At 37.6% G+C, this 20,530-nt stretch overlaps 1 protein-coding gene and 1 long non-coding RNA gene across 2 annotated transcripts; one reads left to right on the top strand and one right to left on the bottom strand.

Moving 5' to 3' along the window:
• Positions 1-13,596: 13,596 nt before the first annotated feature.
• LOC144310172 (outer dynein arm-docking complex subunit 2-like) lies at positions 13,597-20,298 on the bottom strand (the record flags this gene model as incomplete). Its single annotated transcript, XM_077890911.1, has 5 exons — positions 20,145-20,298; positions 17,087-17,279; positions 16,357-16,463; positions 16,042-16,178; positions 13,597-13,713 (listed from the first exon to the last, which is right to left on the bottom strand). Coding segments are annotated over exons 2-5 (432 nt in total), but the record flags the coding sequence as incomplete, so codon positions are not given.
• On the top strand, positions 14,108-15,548 carry LOC144310171 (uncharacterized). The gene is made up of 2 exons (XR_013375860.1): positions 14,108-14,198; positions 14,646-15,548. It is a non-coding gene; the product is annotated as an uncharacterized LOC144310171 (long non-coding RNA).
• Positions 20,299-20,530: the final 232 nt, after the last annotated feature.

Below are 20,530 nucleotides of genomic sequence, written 5' to 3'. Positions count from 1 at the left end.
GGCAGAGGAAGAGGCTCCGTGCGGAGGGGGCTGCGCGGTTCCAAGAGCAGCTCGGAGGGGCTCGGGCGGCAGCTCCGGGGAGGGGGCTGCGCAGCCCGGGAGCTCGAATCCAACAGCGCAGGCACCGGAGCACAGGGCGCCGGGACACAGCCCAGGATCCGGCCTCCCCCGGGACAGGCAGAGGCCGGGAGGGCCCAGGACAGCGAGGACGCTCCTGCCCCGAATGAGCAGATCAGCGGCCCCGCCCCGGAGCCTCCAGGCCCTGCAGACGGAGTTCCTGCCAGAGCTGAATCCAAGTTTCCAGAGCTGCCCCGCCACTGGGGCTGTTCCTCCTGCGGCCTCACGGGGTAAACAACCCCCACTGAGCCCTGCACCAGGCAGGGGCACAGCAGCTCCCCCAACTGCTAACACCTGAAAATCAGCACAACAGGCCCCTCCCCCAGAACACCAGCTAGACGGACAACTTCCAGGAGAAGCCAAGGGACTTAAAGTACACAGAATCAGAAGATACTCCCCTGTGGTTCTTTTTTTGTTTTTTGTTTTGTTTTTGTTTTGTTTTGCTTTTTGATTTGTTTCCTTCCCCCACCCCCTTTTTTTCTCCTTTCTTTTTCTTTCTCTTTTTCTTCCTTTTTTTTTTCGTTTTTTTTCTTACCTTTTTTTTCTTTCTCTTTTCTTTCCTTCTTTCTCTCCTCTCTTTTTCTCTTTTACCCAATACAACTTGCTTTTGGCCACTCTGCACTGAGCAAACTGACTAGAAGGAAAACCTCACCTCAAAAGAAAGAATCAGAAACAGTCCTCTCTCCCACAGAGTTACAAAATCTGGATGACAATTCAATGTCAGAAAGCCAATTCAGAAGCACTATTATACACCTACTGGTGGGTCTAGAAAAAAGTATAAAGGACTCAAGAGACTTCATGACTGCAGAATTTAGAGCTAATCAGGCAGAAATTAAAAATCAATTGAATGAGATGCAATCCAAACTAGAAGTCCTAACGATGAGGGTTAACGAGGTGGAAGAACGAGTGAGTGACATAGAAGACAAGTTGATAGCAAAGAGGGAAACTGAGGAAAAAAGAGACAAACAATTAAAAGACCATGAAGATAGATTAAGGGAAATAAACGACAGCCTGAGGAAGAAAAACCTACGTTTAATTGGGGTTCCCGAGGGCGCCGAAAGGGACAGAGGGCCAGAATATGTATTTGAACAAATTCTAGCTGAAAACTTTCCTAATCTGGGAAGGGAAACAGGCATTCAGATCCAGGAAATAGAGAGATCCCCCCCTAAAATCAATAAAAACCGTTCAACACCTCGACATTTAATTGTGAAGCTTGCAAATTCCAAAGATAAAGAGAAGATCCTTAAAGCAGCAAGAGACAAGAAATCCCTGACTTTTATGGGGAGGAGTATTAGGGTAACAGCAGACCTCTCCACAGAGACCTGGCAGGCCAGAAAGGGCTGGCAGGATATATTCAGGGTCCTAAATGAGAAGAACATGCAACCAAGAATACTTTATCCGGCAAGGCTCTCATTCAAAATGGAAGGAGAGATAAAGAGCTTCCAAGACAGGCAGCAACTAAAAGAATATGTGACCTCCAAACCAGCTCTGCAAGAAATTTTAAGGGGGACTCTTAAAATTCCCCTTTAAGAAGAAGTTCAGTGGAACAGTCCACAAAAACAAAGACTGAATAGATATCATGATGACACTAAACTCATATCTCTCAATAGTAACTCTGAATGTGAACGGGCTTAATGACCCCATCAAAAGGCGCAGGGTTTCAGACTGGATAAAAAAGCAGGACCCATCTATTTGCTGTCTACAAGAGACTCATTTTAGACAGAAGGACACCTACAGCCTGAAAATAAAAGGTTGGAGAACCATTTACCATTCGAATGGTCCTCAAAAGAAAGCAGGGGTAGCCATCCTTATATCAGATAAACTAAAATTTACCCCAAAGACTGTAGTGAGAGATGAAGAGGGACACTATATCATACTTAAAGGATCTATTCAACAAGAGGACTTAACAATCCTCAATATATATGCTCCGAATGTGGGAGCTGCCAAATATATACATCAATTATTAACCAAAGTGAAGAAATACTTAGATAATAATACACTTATACTTGGTGACTTCAATCTAGCTCTTTCTATACTCGATAGGTCTTCTAAGCACAACATCTCCAAAGAAACGAGAGCTTTAAATGATACACTGGACCAGATGGATTTCACAGATATCTACAGAACTTTACATCCAAACTCAACTGAATACACATTCTTCTCAAGCGCACATGGAACTTTCTCCAGAATAGACCACATATTGGGTCACAAATCGGGTCTGAACCGATACCAAAAGATTGGGATTGTCCCCTGCATATTCTCGGACCATAATGCCATGAAATTAGAACTAAATCACAACAAGAAGTTTGGAAGGACCTCAAACACATGGAGGTTAAGGACCATCCTGCTAAAAGATAAAAGGGTCAACCAGGAAATTAAGGAAGAATTAAAAAGATTCATGGAAACTAATGAGAATGAAGATACAACCGTTCAAAATCTTTGGGATGCAGCAAAAGCAGTCCTAAGGGGGAAATACATCGCAATACAAGCATCCATTCAAAAACTGGAAAGAACTCAAATACAAAAGCTAACCTTACACATAAAGGAGCTAGAGAAAAAACAGCAAATACATCCTACACCCAAGAGAAGAAGGGAGCTAATAAAGATTCGAGCAGAACTCAACGAAATCGAGACCAGAAGAACTGTGGAACAGATCAACAGAACCAGGAGTTGGTTCTTTGAAAGAATTAATAAGATAGATAAACCATTAGCCAGCCTTATTAAAAAGAAGAGAGAGAAGACTCCAATTAATAAAATCATGAATGAGAAAGGAGAGATCACTACCAACACCAAGGAAATACAAACGATTTTAAAAACATATTATGAACAGCTATACGCCAATAAATTAGGCAATCTAGAAGAAATGGACGCATTCCTGGAAAGCCACAAACTACCAAAACTGGAACAGGAAGAAATAGAAAACCTGAACAGGCCAATAACCAGGGAGGAAATTGAAGCAGTCATCAAAAACCTCCCAAGACACAAGAGTCCAGGGCCAGATGGCTTCCCAGGGGAATTTTATCAAACGTTTAAAGAAGAAACCATACCTATTCTCCTAAAGCTGTTTGGAAAGATAGAAAGAGATGGAGTACTTCCAAATTCGTTCTATGAAGCCAGCATCACCTTAATTCCAAAGCCAGACAAAGACCCCGCCAAAAAGGAGAATTACAGACCAATATCCCTGATGAACATGGATGCAAAAATTCTCAACAAGATACTGGCCAATAGGATCCAAGAGTACATTAAGAAAATGATTCACCATGACCAAGTAGGATTTATCCCTGGGACACAAGGCTGGTTCAACACCCGTAAAACAATCAATGTGATTCATCATATCAGCAAGAGAAAAAACAAGAACCATATGATCCTCTCATTGGATGCAGAGAAAGCATTTGACAAAATACAGCATCCATTCCTGATCAAAACTCTTCAGAGTGTAGGGATAGAGGGAACATTCCTCGACATCTTAAAAGCCATCTATGAAAAGCCCACAGCAAATATCATTCTCAATGGGGAAGCACTGGGAGCCTTTCCCCTAAGATCAGGAACAAGACAGGGATGTCCACTCTCACCACTGCTGTTCAACATAGTACTGGAAGTCCTAGCCTCAGCAATCAGAAAACAAAAAGACATTAAAGGCATTCAAATTGGCAAGGAAGAAGTCAAACTCTCCCTCTTCGCCGATGACATGATACTCTACATAGAAAACCCAAAAGTCTCCACCCCAAGATTGCTAGAACTCCTACAGCAATTTGGTAGCGTGGCAGGATACAAAATCAATGCCCAGAAGTCAGTGGCATTTCTATACACTAACAATGAGACTGAAGAAAGAGAAATGAAGGAGTCAATCCCATTTACAATTGCAACCAAAAGCATAAGATACCTAGGAATAAACCTCACCAAAGATGTAAAGGATCTATACCCTCAAAACTATAGAACACTTCTGAAAGAAATTGAGGAAGACACAAAGAGATGGAAAAATATTCCATGCTCATGGATTGGCAGAATTAATATTGTGAAAATGTCAATGTTACCCAGGGCAATAACACGTTTAATGCAATCCCTATCAAAATACCATGGACTTTCTTCAGAGAGTTAGAACAAATTATTTTAAGATTTGTGTGGAATCAGAAAAGACCCCGAATAGCCAGGGGAATTTTAAAAAAGAAAACCATATCTGGGGGCATCACAATGCCAGATTTCAGGTTGTACTACAAAGCCGTGGTCATCAAGACAGTGTGGTACTGGCACAAAAACAGACACATAGATCAGTGGAACAGAATAGAGAATCCAGAAGTGGACCCTGAACTTTATGGGCAACTAATATTCGATAAAGGAGGAAAGACTATCCATTGGAAGAAAGACAGTCTCTTCAATAAATGGTGCTGGGAAAATTGGACATCCACATGCAGAAGAATGAAACTAGACCACTCTCTTGCACCAGACACAAAGATAAACTCAAAATGGATGAAAGATCTAAATGTGAGACAAGATTCCATCAGAATCCTAGAGAAGAACACAGGCAACACCCTTTTTGAACTCGGCCATAGTAACTTCTTGCAAGATACATCCACGAAGGCAAGAGAAACAAAAGCAAAAATGAACTATTGGGACTTCATCAAGATAAGAAGCTTTTGCACAGCAAAGGATACAGTCAACAAAACTCAAAGACAACCTACAGAATGGGAGAAGATATTTGCAAATGACATATCAGATAAAGGGCTAGTTTCCAAGATCTATAAAGAACTTCTCAAACTCAACACCAAAGAAACAAACAATCCAATCATGAAATGGGCAAAAGACATGAACAGAAATCTCACAGAGGAAGACATAGACATGGCCAACATGCATATGAGAAAATGCTCTGCATCACTTGCCATCAGGGAAATACAAATCAAAACTACAATGAGATACCACCTCACACCAGTGAGAATGGGGAAAATTAACAAGGCAGGAAACAACAAATGTTGGAGAGGATGTGGAGAAAAGGGAACCCTCTTACACTGTTGGTGGGAATGTGAACTGGTGCAGCCACTCTGGAAACCTGTGTGGAGGTTCCTCAAACAGTTAAAAATATACCTGCCCTACGACCCAGCAATTGCACTGTTGGGGATTTACCCCAAAGATACAAATGCAATGAAACGCCGGGACACCTGCACCCCGATGTTTCTAGCAGCAATGGCCACGATAGCCAAACTGTGGAAGGAGCCTCGGTGTCCATCGAAAGATGAATGGATAAAGAAGATGTGGTTTATGTATACAATGGAATATTACTCAGCTATTAGAAATGACAAATACCCACCATTTGCTTCAACGTGGATGGAACTGGAGGGTATTATGCTGAGTGAAGTAAGTCAGTCGGAGAAGGACAAACATTATATGTTCTCATTCATTTGGGGAATATAAATAATAGTGAAAGGGAATATAAGGGAAGGGAGAAGAAATGTGTGGGAAATATCAGAAAGGGAGACAGAACGTAAAGATTGCTAACTCTGGGAAATGAACTAGGGGTGGTAGAAGGGGAGGAGGGCGGGGGGTGGGAGTGAATGGGTGACGGGCACTGGGTGTTATTCTGTATGTTAGTAAATTGAACACCAATAAAAAAAAAACACTATGGATAAATCAAAATAGAATTCTAAAAAATGTTCAAGTAATCTGCAGAAACCACAGGAAAAAGAAAACAAAAATGAAAACTAGGAGGAACACAAAATAAAAGTAAAGTGGCAAGCGTAAGCTCTAACGTATCAATAATTAAATGGATATTATCTAAACACATCAGTAGATACATCAATTGAGTTACACAAATTTATTTTTAAAATGACTCAAGTATCTGCTGTTTACAAGAAACTCACTTCAAATATAACAATATATGTAGCATGAAAGTAATAGGAAAGATGGGTGCTGGGTGGCTCAGTCGGTTAAGCATCTGCCTTCAGCTCAGGTCATGCTCACAGGGTCCTGGGATAGAGCCCCACATTGGGCTCCCTGCTCAGCTGGGAGTCTGCTTCTCCCTCTGCCCCTCCCCCCGCTTGTACTCTCTCACTCACTTTCTCTGTCTAAAATAAATAAATAAAATCTTTAAAAAATTATATTAAAAAAGAAAATAATAGGAAAGAAAGATATAACATGCAAACAATGGTTAAAAGAAAGCAGGAGTGGCTATAAATGTATCCAATTAAGTAGACTTCAGCAAAAGGAAAATCATGAAGGACAGAGAGGGACATTACATGATGATAAAATGATCAATCAAGAAGATATAGCAATATTAAATGCATATACAGAGCTTCAAATACAAAAACAGAACTAAGAGAAAAATTAGACAAATCCATAATTATAGTTGAATACTTCAAAACTTCTCTCTCAACAACTGATAGAAAATCAGCAAGAATATGAAAGAACTTAGCACCAAAAACCACATGATTTTTTACACAAGGTAAAAAGAAGAGAAGAAATAATAAATACCAAAGTGAAGTAGAAAAAAACACACAGAGAAAAATCAATGAAACTAAAAGCTAAGTCTCTGAGGAAACAGAAAATCAAGAGACCTCTACCCAGATGAGTCAAGAAAAAATAAAACACCAATGACCAATATTAGAAGTGAGAGAGGTAACAATAGCTACATAGTCTACAGACATTAAAAGATGAATAAAAGAATAACCATAAACAAGTTTACACCAATACATGTGACATAGATGAAATGGACAATTTCCTTTAAAGACAATCTACCAGGGTGCCTGGCTGGCTCAGTCAGTAGAGCACGCAGCTCTTGATCTTGGGGTTGAAAGTCTGGGGATAGAGATTGGGATAGAGATTATTTAAATTAAAAAATAAAATGGCAAAAGGTTATGTATACTTTACATATATATATGTATACATATATAAAGTATATGTATACTTTACTCCAACAGAATCATTTTTTAAATAAGTAAAAAAAAATAAAGATTACCATAACTTCCTCAAGAAGAAACAGATAACCAGCCTGGCCCAAACTAGTAAAGACACTGAAATCTGTTGTTTAACAACTTACCTACAAAGGACACTCCAGGCCCAGATGGCTTCACTACCAAACATGTAAGAAAGAAACAAGATCAATTCTACACAAACTCTTTCAGAAATTGGAGAGGAAAAAAAAAACTTCCCAACTCATTTTATAAGGCCAGTATCACTCTGATAACCAAAACCAAAGATATTAAAGAAAACTACACATCAAAACCTTATAAATATAGATGTGACACTTAAAATCTTAGCAAGTTAGATCCAATAATATATAAAAATGATACTACATCCTGAACAAATGAGCTTTGTTCCAGAAATGTATGGTTATTTTTTAAAGCTCATCAATGTAATTTATTACATTAACAAACTAAGAAAGAAAAAAAAAACATGTAATTTTCTTAATAGGTAATCATTTGGTAAAATCCAACATCCATTCCTTTTTGTTTTGGTTTTATTTAAATTTAAATTAGTAAACATACAGTGTATTATTGATTTTGGGGTAGAATTTAGTGATTCATCAGTTGCATATAATACCCAGTGTTCACTACATCAAATGCCCTCCCTTAATGCCCAACATCCCATTCTCCCATCCCCCACACCCACCTCCCCTCCAGTAACCCTCAGTTTGTTCTCTATAGTTGAATCTCTTATGGTTAGTCTCCCTTTCTGTTTTTATCCAATATCTATACCTAATAAAAGTTTTCAACAATCTGAAATAAAGGGGAACTTCTTCAATCTTATAAATGTCATATACAGCTAACACATACTTAATAATGAGAAACTGAAAGTTTTTCCTTTACCACCAGGAGCAAGAGACTACTTCTATATAATTCTGTGCTGGAGGTTCCAGATAATGCATTAAGAAAAGACAAAAAAAGGCACTGAGACTGAAAAGGAAGAGGCAAAATGATCATTATATACAGTCAATATAATCACATACATAGGAAACCCTCTGGGATCTATGAACCAGACACTAAAACTAGTAAATGTTTCAGAATATAAAAATGATATATAAAAATCAAGTGAATTTTTATATAGTAGCAACAGATAATCACAAATTAAAATTTTAAAACTACCATTAACCGTAGCCTTTTTAAATAAAAATTCAACTTTGAAGTTAGATTCAACTTTGAAGATCTAACTAGCTTTATTAATTGATTCATGAAGCCAGCAGCATCCCATGTAGCTAGCAGACAAATGTTCCACTGAGCTAAACAAAAGAAATAATTTTAAAGGCAGAGAGACCATTTGAAAAAAGGAATTTATTAGCAAGGAATGTATTCTTTAGACAAGGTTGCCCTCTTAAGAGAAGCAGAAGGGGTAAATCAGTAAATATCCTAGTATTGACCAGGAAATTCCAATTGACTTGTTATAAGTTACATTCCTGGGTGGTTGAAATTGCAGTTATTTAGGTATAAATAATAATAATATAATATAATATATAATAATATAATTCTTGAGTGTTGACTTGGCCTAAGTAATGCCACTTTGGGCCTGTGGTTTTCTTTTTTAACACTCTTAAAATATGAAATATTTATAAGTAGGTTTCACGAGATATATGCAAGACCTGTGCATTGAAAATTACAAAATATTGCTGAGAAACTGAAGGCCTAAATAAATGGCGAGACATACTCTGTTCATGGATTGGAAACCTCAGTATTGTTAAGACATTAGCTCTTTCTAAATTGATCTATAGATTCATCATAATCTCAACCATAATTCTTTCAGGCATTTTTTAAAAGATTTTATTTATTATTTATTCATGAGAGACACAGAGAGAGAGGCAGAGACATTGGGAGAGGTAAAAGCAGGCTCCATGCAGAGAGCCTGATGTGGGACTCGATCCCGGGACTCCAGGATCATGCCCTGGGACAAATGCAGGCGTTCAACTGCTGAGCCACCCAGGCATCCCATCTTTCAGGCTTTTTATGAAGAAATTGACAAGCTGACCTTAACATTCTAATGGATATGCAAAAGATGTAAAATAGACAAACAAGTTTGAAAAAGAAAACATTGAAGGACATATACTACCTGACTTCCAGACTTATTATAAAGCTACAATAATCCAAAGAGTGTGCTACTGGTATAAAAATAGACAAACAGATCACACCCATACAAACGGACAACTGATTTTAGACAAAGGTATAAAAGTAATTCAATGGAGAAAGGATGGCTTTTTCAACAAATGGTGCTGGAAAAACTAGATATTTATATGCAAAAGAAAAAAAAAGAACTTTGATCCACACCTCATATTATGTACAAAAATTAAATTTAAAGGCCTTAATGTAAAACCTAACATTTGAAAACTTTTAGGAAAAAAACACTGGAGAAAATCTTTCTGATACTGGGTTTGGCAAAGCTTTATGAGATACAACACTATAAAGAAAAAATTAACAAGTTGGACTTCATTAAAATTGAGGACATTTGCTCTTTGGAAGATATACTGATTGGAGAATGAAATGACAAGCCACAACCAGAAGATCATATTTACAAGCCATATATCTAATAGATTACGTAAGCCAAAAATATATATAAAAGAGCTCTTACAACTCAGTAAAGAAATCAAACAACCCAATAAAAAAAAACTGGGTGAAAGATCTAATAGACATATATGATATATAAATGGCAAATAAACATATGAAAAAATGCATTCAAGAAATGCAAATTAAAACCCAGTGAGATATTAGTACACACACCTATTAGAATGTCTAAAATTAGAGGACTGACCATACCAGTTATTGACGAATATACAGAAGAACTGGAAGTCTCATACACTGCCAGTGTGTATGTAAAATATTACCACCGCTTTGGAAAGCAGTTTACCCATTGCTTAAAAAGTTAAGCATGCAACCATATGATCTTGCTGTTTATTCCTAGATTTTACCCCAAGAGAAATGAAAGCATATGATCTGTGGAGATATACACCTGGAAATAAAATGTTAAAAATATGAGACCTTAAATTTTAAAGATATGTACAATGTTTTGAAAATAAAAGAATATTTGCAGGTGGGTGACAGAAAAGAAAATCAGAGGATCAATCTCAGAAGCCCAACACCCAACTAGTAAGAGAACAGAGAAGAAGGAATGATTAAAGATGTGATACCAAAAAAAGTATTTTTCTAGTTTTGAAGGACATATGTCATCATTAATGAAAAACAAACAAAACCAGCACCAACCATATCATCATTAAAATTACAGAACATCTGGAATAAGGATCCTAAAGGCTTTGTTAGATGGGAAAAGTCAAAACAGGCCACGTAGGAAAAAAATGCCTCTAAAATTCTAAGTAAAAATTGTTTTTGAACTATCATTATAGAAACAATAACAGAGAGAAAAATAAAGATATTTTCATATGCTAACCCTCAATTTTTTCCCTGTTATATGCCTCTTTTACTCAGGAAGCTCCACCAAAATGATGGGATATACCAACAAAAGGAAAACTAAATGGAAGGGAACTTCAACATAATAAAGACCATATATGAAAAGCCTACAGCAAATATCACATTCAGTGGTGAAAGCCTGAAAGCTTTCCCCCAATATCAGGAATAAATATGGAGATAGTGTTCACTGCTTCTATTCAGTGCAAAATCCTAAAAGGTCTAGCCATAGTAATTAGACAAGAAAAAGAAATCTAAGCGGCACCGGGCAGGCTAGGAAGCCTGCCTCTCCCTCTCCCTCTGCCTGCTACTCCCCCTGCTTCTGCTCGCTCGCTCTTTCTCTCTCTCTGTTAAATAAATAAAATCTTAAAAAAAAGAAAAGAAAAAGAAATTTAAAAACACGCAAATTGAAAAGAAGTAAAACTATTTGCAGATGACATGATCTTTTATGTAGAAAGACCTAAAGATTAAAAAAAAACTGAGTTAATAAATGAATTCAGTAAAGTTGCAGGATGTGATTTTGAATTTCACATTCAAAAGCCAGATCTGATTTCAACACTAAAAAAAAAAAAAACAGTTCCATTTCTCCTCATTAGCAGTGAACAATCAAAAAGGAAATTAAGGAAACAATTCCATTCAATAGCATCCAAAAGAATATAATGCTTAGAAATAAATTTAACCAAGGAGGCAAAAGAAGACACTGAAAACTATAAAACACTGCTGATAAAAAAAGTTAAAGGAAACAAAAACAAATGGAAAGACACCCCACGTTCATGGATTGGAAGAAATAATATTGTTAAGACAACAATGTTATACAAAGCAATCTATAAATTCAATGTAATCCCAATCAAAAGCCTAATGCTGTTTTTTTGCAAAAATGGTAAAACCAAACCTAAAAGTCAAGGGAACCTAAATAGCTAAAGCAGTCTTTAAAAAACAAGAACAAAGTTTGAGGAGTCATACTTCTCAATTTCAAAACTACCACAAAGATAATCAAAATAGTATGGGACTTGTATAAGGGCAGACAAAAAATAATAGAATAAAGAGTCCAAAAATAAACCTCTACATCTATGGCAAATTGATTTTCAACAAGGATACCAAGAACTTTCAATGGGGAAAGAACAATCTCTTCAACAAATGGTGCCCGGAAAACCGGATATCCACATGCAAAAAGAATTAAATTGCACATTACTTTACTTACACCCTATACAAAACTTAACTCAAAATGAATCAAAGACTTAGAGATAACACCATGACATTATTAGATGAAAACAGGGCAAATCTTCATTACCTTGGCTTTGGCAATGGTTTCTTATGATACCAAAAATATAGGCAAGAAAAAATGTATTTGTTGGACTTTATCAAAATTAAAAATGTTTGTGCATTAAAGAACACTATCAAGATGAGTGAAGACAACCCACAGAATGGGAGAAAATATCTGCAAATATTCTATCTGATAAGGGATTAATAGTCACAATATATAAAGAATTCCTACAACTCAACAACAAAAGACTACCCATTTTTTAATGGGCAAAGGACTTGAATAGACATTTCTTAAAATAAATATACAAATTCCCAATAATATGGAAATATGCTAAACATTACTATTAGGGAAATGGAAATCCAAACTATAATGGAATACCATACTTCATACTTACTAGGATATCTATCATAAAAAAACACACAATCACACACAGAAAATAACAAGTATTGGTGGTAATGTGGAGAAGCTGGAATCCTTCTACAGGAGCATAAAATGGTTCAATCTAGGTACAGTTTGGTACTTCCTCTAAAAGTTAAATACAGAATTAGCATATGACACAGAAATTCCACTCCTAGGTAACCTCCAAAATTAAAACAGGGACTCAGTTACTTGTAAGCCAATATTTATAGCATTTTTCACCATAATCAAAAAGTGGAAACAACCCAAGTGTCCAACAATAGATTTACTGATAAACAAAATGTGGTTATATACACGAATGGAATATTATTCAGCCACAAAAAGGAATGAAGTTCCGACACATGCTACAACATGGATGGACCTTGAACATATTATGCTAAATGTAATAAGCCAAGCACCAAAGTACAAATTTACGATTCCACTTCTCTGAAATACCTAGGAAAGGCAAATTTATATTTGATTAGAAATCGAGAAACCAAAAAGTAGATTAGAGGTTCCTAGGAGCTGGGGAAGTAGGCATGAGGAGGTTACTGCTTAATGGGAACAGTTTTAGTTTGAGATGATGAAAAAGATTTGGAAATGGACAGTAGTAATGGCTGCACATAATTAATGCCACTCAGTGATACACTCGAAGTAGTTAAAATGACAAATTTTATGTTTTGTACAGGTATATTATAACAACAACAAAGGAAAACTAGAGTCCAGGAAATAGGTGATCAAACACCAGGGGAAAAAAACTCACAGGATGATGACAGAGAGACGTTTCAGGACAAGAGCAGCAGCAGAATAGTAAGAAAATAGAGTGCTCTGGAAGTGGCAGTGTCAGAAGGAAAATAACAGATCTGATAAACTGTCTGATGTAGGATTTGTGGAATTGACATCATCTTGAGAATCAGCCTGGGGCTTAAGTGTATCACTTTAGTATTTCTTGCATATTGCTTCTTACCCACATCAGCTTCAATCAAGATTTAATAACTGTATTAACTGATTCCTTTGTCCACCTCAAAAACTATTTCAAAAACCATGCAAGACACAGAGAAAGTACAGTTCTTATGCATATGCAGTTGACACACTTACTGAGACAATCCAACTAGTTAGTAATCATGGGATGCCCAGAAAAGATAAAAATAATCAAAACATCTAGGCTTCATTAACAGGGATGACTGCTTTGTTCTTAGCATTATAAATTCAAAAGGAAAGATAAAAAGTGCTTTTTTAGAAAGCAATCTGACATATTTTACACCTATTACCTAAAGAGGTTCAGAAACTTCCTTGAAGTACTCCACTTATAATATTTCTTATGTAATATATTGTGAAAAACTCTCTAAAAATTATAAACAGGGTCCAAAAATAGAATTATTCTCAACAGAAGGTAACATGTCAAGTAACACTATGCTATGATATTTCAAGATTCTGTAAACTTACCTGTTTAAACATATTTTCTGAAAATTTTGCCGATTTTTCTTTTAAAAATGTGACAAGGTCTTTATAAATTTCACTTTTTCTCTCATAATTAATTTCCCCCTCATCTTCTGTTTTGCCCTTTGGAAGAAAAAGTTTGGTGCAATTATTAATGTAGTAGCATTTGAACCTGATCAATACATCACAACCCAAGGCCACATATTGTTTTCTTCTCTCGAGGATCCATGTGGCAGTTTTTATACATCAAAAATATGGGCAGAATTCTTCCTTCTTAAAGTTATCCATTTGTCCGTCCATCCACTCATCCACCCATCCATCATCCATACATTATGCTTTTACTGAGTACCTCCTATATGCATGTAGGGCATTTTGCTAGTTAGCAAAGAATGGAGAGCTTCCTTCCCTCTGCACTCCTCTAATGCAAAAAAACAAAACACACACAAAAAAAAAAACATTATGACTTCAAGAGAATCTGATGAAGTCATAAAAGGTCCCAAGATTAGAATGCCACCATAGAAAAGCTTGTTTCCATTTGTCACACTCTGTTCTTGTTCTGTGTGTAAAGAGGTTGCTATGGGATTATTTTCTAGAGTTACAACCTCCATGTAAGCACCTGACACTCCAACCTTTTTCTCCATACCTCTTTCTTTTTGTCTCTTTCCTTTCGTCACCTATCCTAATAGAAAAGATTTGGCTCTGCCTTAACCAAATGTATATATAAAAACCCATAGTGTGCTTTTTATATATACGTAACCACACACATACACAAAACATCATATACACCCATATAACTCAGGCGTGCCATGCATTTTGTCGTAATTATTGAATCATGTTCCTTATCTTTCATTCTTGAAATTGAGAGGAACACTTAGATATTTCCATATCAAATAAAGGTATATGTAGATTAGTAGCTCTTGATAGGAACAAAGTGTCCTTGCCCCACTCTAGAAGGTCAAAGTCTCTTATTTTCTGATTGGAAATTTCACTTTCTTAGAGTATCAAAACAAACCAAAGGCTAAATCATATTTAGCTCATCTCCCCCCTCTGTGCAGATATAATCTGAGAAGATCATGCTGAGAAGAAATGCACCATAAGGCAAGTCAGATGAGATGCTTGCTGGTCATCAAGAAAGTGGCACTCACATTTTGAAGCCAATCCAAACCAAGAGGTAGCAATTCTCCCAACAGTCCCCTGTGATGAGGAATCCCCACTAAGGATTTAGGTTCTCCCTGCAGATATTGCCTGTGAGGCCCCACATTACATTGAAGACACCAAGGGCAGGGTTGCCAAGGGGAAAGCTGACCACCTAGTAAGTTCAGTGAACAGGTATGAGACAAAAAATAAAATGTGTTCATGTGGAAGATTCAGAAGGCCACCACCCTGCTTAGTGCTCAGGGGTGGGAATCTGGAATGCTGTGTTTCTCCCTAGTCAGCTTCAGTTAGCAGCAAGTAAAAGGAAGACTGTAAAGCTGGAGGAGGGAGAAAGGGACTGCTCCCAGCTCCTCGTCCCCTGTCCCCAGCAGTGAACCCTGGCAGTGGCAGCTGCTTCCAGTAGCAACAGTTGGTTCCAGTTCCCAGGGGTTTTTCCCTATGTTCCCAGAACCTGGCTCATTACAACTCCTTAGAATCCCATTACAAACCAACCAGGTCTCCCTCTTCCAAGGTCTGGGTCTCAGCTCTGCTGGTTCTGCAAAGATCCTCTCCTCTGAGCTCCTGAGGTACCAGCTCCTGGGCATTGTACTCCTCTGACATCTGGGTGCCAGTTTCATGAGACCCCCTGTGCTCCAGCATAGCCTGGAAGCGACCATTCTTCAGAGATATGGATCCCAGCTCTGTGGGAGTCCCCCCTCTGAACTCCCAAGGGACCATAACCAATGTAAGCAGGGTCCCCTCCTCAGAGGTCTAAGTCCCAGCTCTGCAAGGACATCTTCTGAGACCCTAAGGAACCAGCACAGCCTGGTGGTGCTCCCTCACCAGACACATGGGTCCCAGCTTCTTGGGGGTGCTTCCTCCAAGCTCCCACATTTTAATTCCTTCCCTTTGTCCTCTCAACACTTAGGGCAAAAGCTATAGTTACTGCTTCTGTGTTACCTCAGCCACCTCTTATTTGCCCGAATACTTGTATAATTAATTAATTAATTAATTAATTAATCAATCAATCAGTGAACTGATCGTTACAGAGGTTTTCATTTTATAAAGTGGCGTGGGTTCCTTTGACGGTCATTTCTTAGAAGACTGATTTAATGACCTGCAATGGGGAACACCGAGGCTCATTCTGAAATGGTTTTGGATTTGCTCAGCAAACACATAGCAAAGGGATCTGCTTCAACCCAACAGAACAGAATCGCATTTTCTGTGGCCATCAGCATTCAGTCCTGGAGACATGCCTGCATTTACAGAGATGGAGCCAAGCACCAAAGACAACATGGTTCTTAAAAAATTACTTACGCCATTTAAAAATACTCCTTCTGTACTACAAGTAACACACAGAGTTTCAACATCATGGGGTTTTACCAGCACGTAACAAATTTCCCCATGAATTTGTCTCCAAGGTGGGGCTCGACATCCATTTGAAAATTCATAATCTGAAACCAATTATCGATCAATTAAAAGGAGCTCTGAAAAATAAAATATGTTATCTTTAAAAAGAAATAAATATGATTACAGTTTTTTTCAAATACTCAATCCTAATGTAGCTATTGAAGCATTTGGAAATAATAATTATTTTACATAACACAAAGCAAATCTGAGAATAATAGAAACCTGAAGTATAGTCAATAGATTCCAAGACAGTTTGTTCTCCTTTTCCTGAGAAATGTTTCAGCAGTTTTATATCGTTCTTAACAGTTGTTGGGTTTAAACAGATTTGTCTGAAATGAATGATAAGAAATGCATTTTAACACTCTAAAAGAGAATCTCCAGAAAACAGATGAAAATATACCATTTTAGCAAGGGGGGGGCTGGTGGGAGGAGGAATATCACTTTTTATAATTAAAATTGTAGTCAAATTATACAACAACAAAAATGTTGCAGTTAGTTTTAGCTGTGTTATAGCCTTACAACACTGTCAAGACATCAAGAAACCAGTGATTCATATTTAATGCAACATTAAATAAATTCGTTTAAAAATTCATTTCATTTCTTAGTGGTAATAGCATAATACTAGAAAAAAAACTACAAAAATGAACAAGTTTTAAACCTTACAAAGTCTATATGATATTTGCATTACTATTTAACCATCTATTTAATTGTCTGAGGAGAGTGAAAATAACAAGGCCACTTCATGTCCTCAGAATCAGGTGAAACCCCATAGAAAGCTCTAGCAAAGCTAACAGTAAATCTTTACATTTTAGAATTAGAAATATCCATGCAATACCCTAAAATCTACTGTTAAATCAATAACAACTCCTATAATTTGTGTATGTTTAAAAAAATTCTGAAAGCATTTTTTGTAACTAACTTTTAGAGGTTTCTTTTTTCTAAAAAGACTCACAATGAAATACGTTTTAGAGAATGATTCAGTAGGTGCAGATCCAGTTGCTTAAGCAGCATGCCAACCTTCATCTTTATCTCACTCTCAGGATCTTCATCTTTGGTAATTTTATCAAGAATATTTACTCTGGATGTGTCTTCTTTCACCGTGTTATAATCCAAACCCAGGATTTTTGTTACAGGATCTCTGTTAGCTGATCAAACAAGTAAATAAATAAAAATGATTCTCTTGTCTTCTGTTGTAAGAAAAATAATGACTAACAAGTCCTCTGAAGCCCACCCAAATGTGCTTCCTTCATTAAGCTTTCTCTCATGGACCCAATTTGAATTAATCTCAACTTCTCAGATTCTACTGCATTTAGGAACTTTCTTGTACTCCTTGAGATTCTCTACCTTGTACTGCAGTATCATCTATCTATATCATATCTCTCATAAGACAAAGAACAAGACCTTCTTTTTTTTTTCTTTTTTTTTAATTGACTGTAGGGCATTGTCCAGCATGGTCATTCAATTAGTGTATCCAGAACTGATTTGAAGATAGAGAAATACTGGTCTCCTTAGAAGAATCATCACTAGAACTGTGTGTGTGTACGTGTGTGTGTGTGTGTGTATGTAACCACTGAGGCTTAGTGTTCACAAATGCTTTCTTTCCAAAACAGCATGGTTTTCTCAGTCTAAAGATCTACCACCAGTCTTTTCCACCTGTTCAAAGTGCTTATATTTTCTTTCTTTTTTTTTAATTTTTTTTTATTTATTTATGATAGGCACGCAGTGAAAGAGAGAGAGAGAGAGAGAGGCAGAGACACAGGCAGAGGGAGAAGCAGGCTCCATGCACCGGGAGCCCGACGTGGGATTCGATCCTGTGTCTCCAGGATCGCGCCCTGGGCCAAAGGCAGGCGCCAAACCGCTGCGCCACCCAGGGATCCCTCAAAATGCTTATATTTTCTTTTTTTTTTTTTTTAAGAAATATTCTTTTTTTTTAATATTTATTTATTTATTTATTTATTTATTTATTTATTTATTTATTTATGAATGATAGACACACAGTGAGAGAGAGAGAGGCAGAGACATAGGCAGAGGGAGAAGCAGGCTCCACGCACCGGGAGCCCGACGTGGGATTCGATCCCGGGTCTCCAGGATCGCGCCCTGGGCCAAAGGCAGGCGCTAAACCGTTGCGCCACCCAGGGATCCCAATGCTTATATTTTCAATGCCTTTTTATGTTCAAGTTGGAAAAACAAATCTGGCCAGTACTCACACACATACCAAAGTTACAGTGAAAAACTCCAATACTAATTCATGATCAAGGCTGACATAGGTGTGAAAGTAGACTCTAGAGATGGTTAAAACTCTAGAGATGGTTAAAAGAATTTGGTGAAAGCCAAAGAACCATGTAGTTGCAAGTGAGGAAGAAGAGGGCAAAGCCATATTTGGAAAGGAGGAATTTAAATAAGATGAAATATATATGTATTTGAACAAGGAGGCCCATGGGACTAGTTCAGAAAGCTCCACCTGATTGAAATGAGTGAAGCACAGTGATGGCATTAACTCTGCAGTGGGAGATGGACTCTGGCACCAGGAAATAGCAGAAAAGGCTTAGGGCTTCTTAGAAAAAAACACACAAGGGGAGGGGCAGGGAAAAGAGATCTAGGAATCATCTACTTTTTGAGCATCTCAATCATCCTTACAGCAGTCATCTCATTAAGACTCATGGAAAAAGGTATTATATGAATTCTGGGGAAAGACACAAACCTGCCCCCCAAATTGCCCTGCACCATGGAATCTGGACCCAAAACTAAGAGTTGTACCTAGAGCTCTTACAGAAAGGACAAAATGCAGCAAAGGATACACATTTAGCCAAACTAGATATATAGCAGCCAGTCTATGTATTAAGTTCATGCACTAAGTTGAAATTAATGCTATTACCAACCTCCTTGAATTCAACTTTACTCTTAAGATTTCATTCCTCCTCAGCAGGGTAGCTATGAGGTATAGATAGATAGATAGCCTAATAATGAAGAGTAGGCAAGAGAGAAGAAAAGGCTGCTGTCCTAAGGTTCACATCTTTTTTTAAAAAAATATTTTATTTATTTACTCATTCATTAGAGTCATAGGGAGAGAGGCAGAGACACAGGCAGAGGCAGAGGGAGAAGGAGGCTGCAGGCAAGGAGCCCGATGTGGGACTCTGATCCCGGGTCTCCAAGATCACACCCTGGGCTGAAGGCAGACGCTTAACCGCTGAGCCACCCAGGCATCTCATAAGATTTACATCCTAAAGAATATTTTTTTTAAAGGTTCATCTTCCCACGTCATAGCAGTAGACACAGCAAAGAATGATTAGAGGCAAGACCAGGCACCTCATGCTTGAGTCCTTCTAGTCACATGATTCCAAACAGGCAAAACATGTATATGACACCATTACGTACTGTTAGGTATTTCTACTCATAAGAAAAATTCAGAAAACAATTGCTCCAGGCAATTGGTCACATTCTTTTACGCATGTTAGATGCTTAGACAATAATGAAAATCTACATCCTTAATGAAGAGGAAAACGTTTCCCATTGAGTGAATGTAACTACCTCCACAAAGCTATGCAACCTACAAAGGAACATTACTGAGACCAATGGAAAGTGAGATTACTCTGGGCTATCTTTGCTGCATACATTTTAGAGGAAACCGAGCATCATCCGTCACAGCAGGCCTGAGGGTAGAGGGTGGAGTTTGGTGCAGGCCCCACTAATCTGTCTTCTCTCCTGTGTAGACCTTAGAGGATACAGGCCTCTGGTCTTTCCAGAAGCGAGGAAGCCTCTCTTTAAACCACATGCTAAAATTAGAAATCTAGAAGCTTGCTAGTGGTAAAGTATTAGGCCTTTCAGTTTAAAGTAGAAACTTGATATGAGCATGACATTCAGCCAAGAAAAATGAATGACATTTTTACAAAGTCGAACATAGGACTTTTTGCCTTTTAGGTCACGGAACTTTTTTCAAGAGACTGCAACTCCCCCTCCCCCATGATTATGTTTCTAAAAGTTCAAGTCATAGACTGGAGCATAAATATCACCTTTGATACAAGCCTGTGCTTCCTTCAGCTTTCTGTCTTTGGCAATAAGCAGCAAACGTGACAGCTGCCCCAAGCTCCTGATCTTAATGTGTGCCACAGAGAGGAACAGCAAAGGCTGCCCATCTTTATCAACTTCTTCTGACTTGACTGTTGTTTCACTAGGAAATAAAAATAAATAAATAAATAAATAAATAAAATCTTAAGCTTACCTGGATGCTAGTGAAGTTAAACATAAGACATTCTGACAAATCATCCCTCTGGCTCATTATAAAACACAAAATATAAGTACTTCTTGTTAAAAGCTCATGTCTTTTCCTCATTTGTCCACACTCAGATCCCTAAGTTCCCAGGCTTATTAGCAACCATAGTTAGCAACATGATATACC

This window comes from Canis aureus, unplaced genomic scaffold (assembly GCF_053574225.1).
Source record: "Canis aureus isolate CA01 unplaced genomic scaffold, VMU_Caureus_v.1.0 ptg000489l_RagTag, whole genome shotgun sequence".
In the NCBI taxonomy this organism is placed as follows: domain Eukaryota; kingdom Metazoa; phylum Chordata; class Mammalia; order Carnivora; family Canidae; genus Canis; species Canis aureus.
This window is presented reverse-complemented; position numbering and strand designations above follow the sequence as displayed.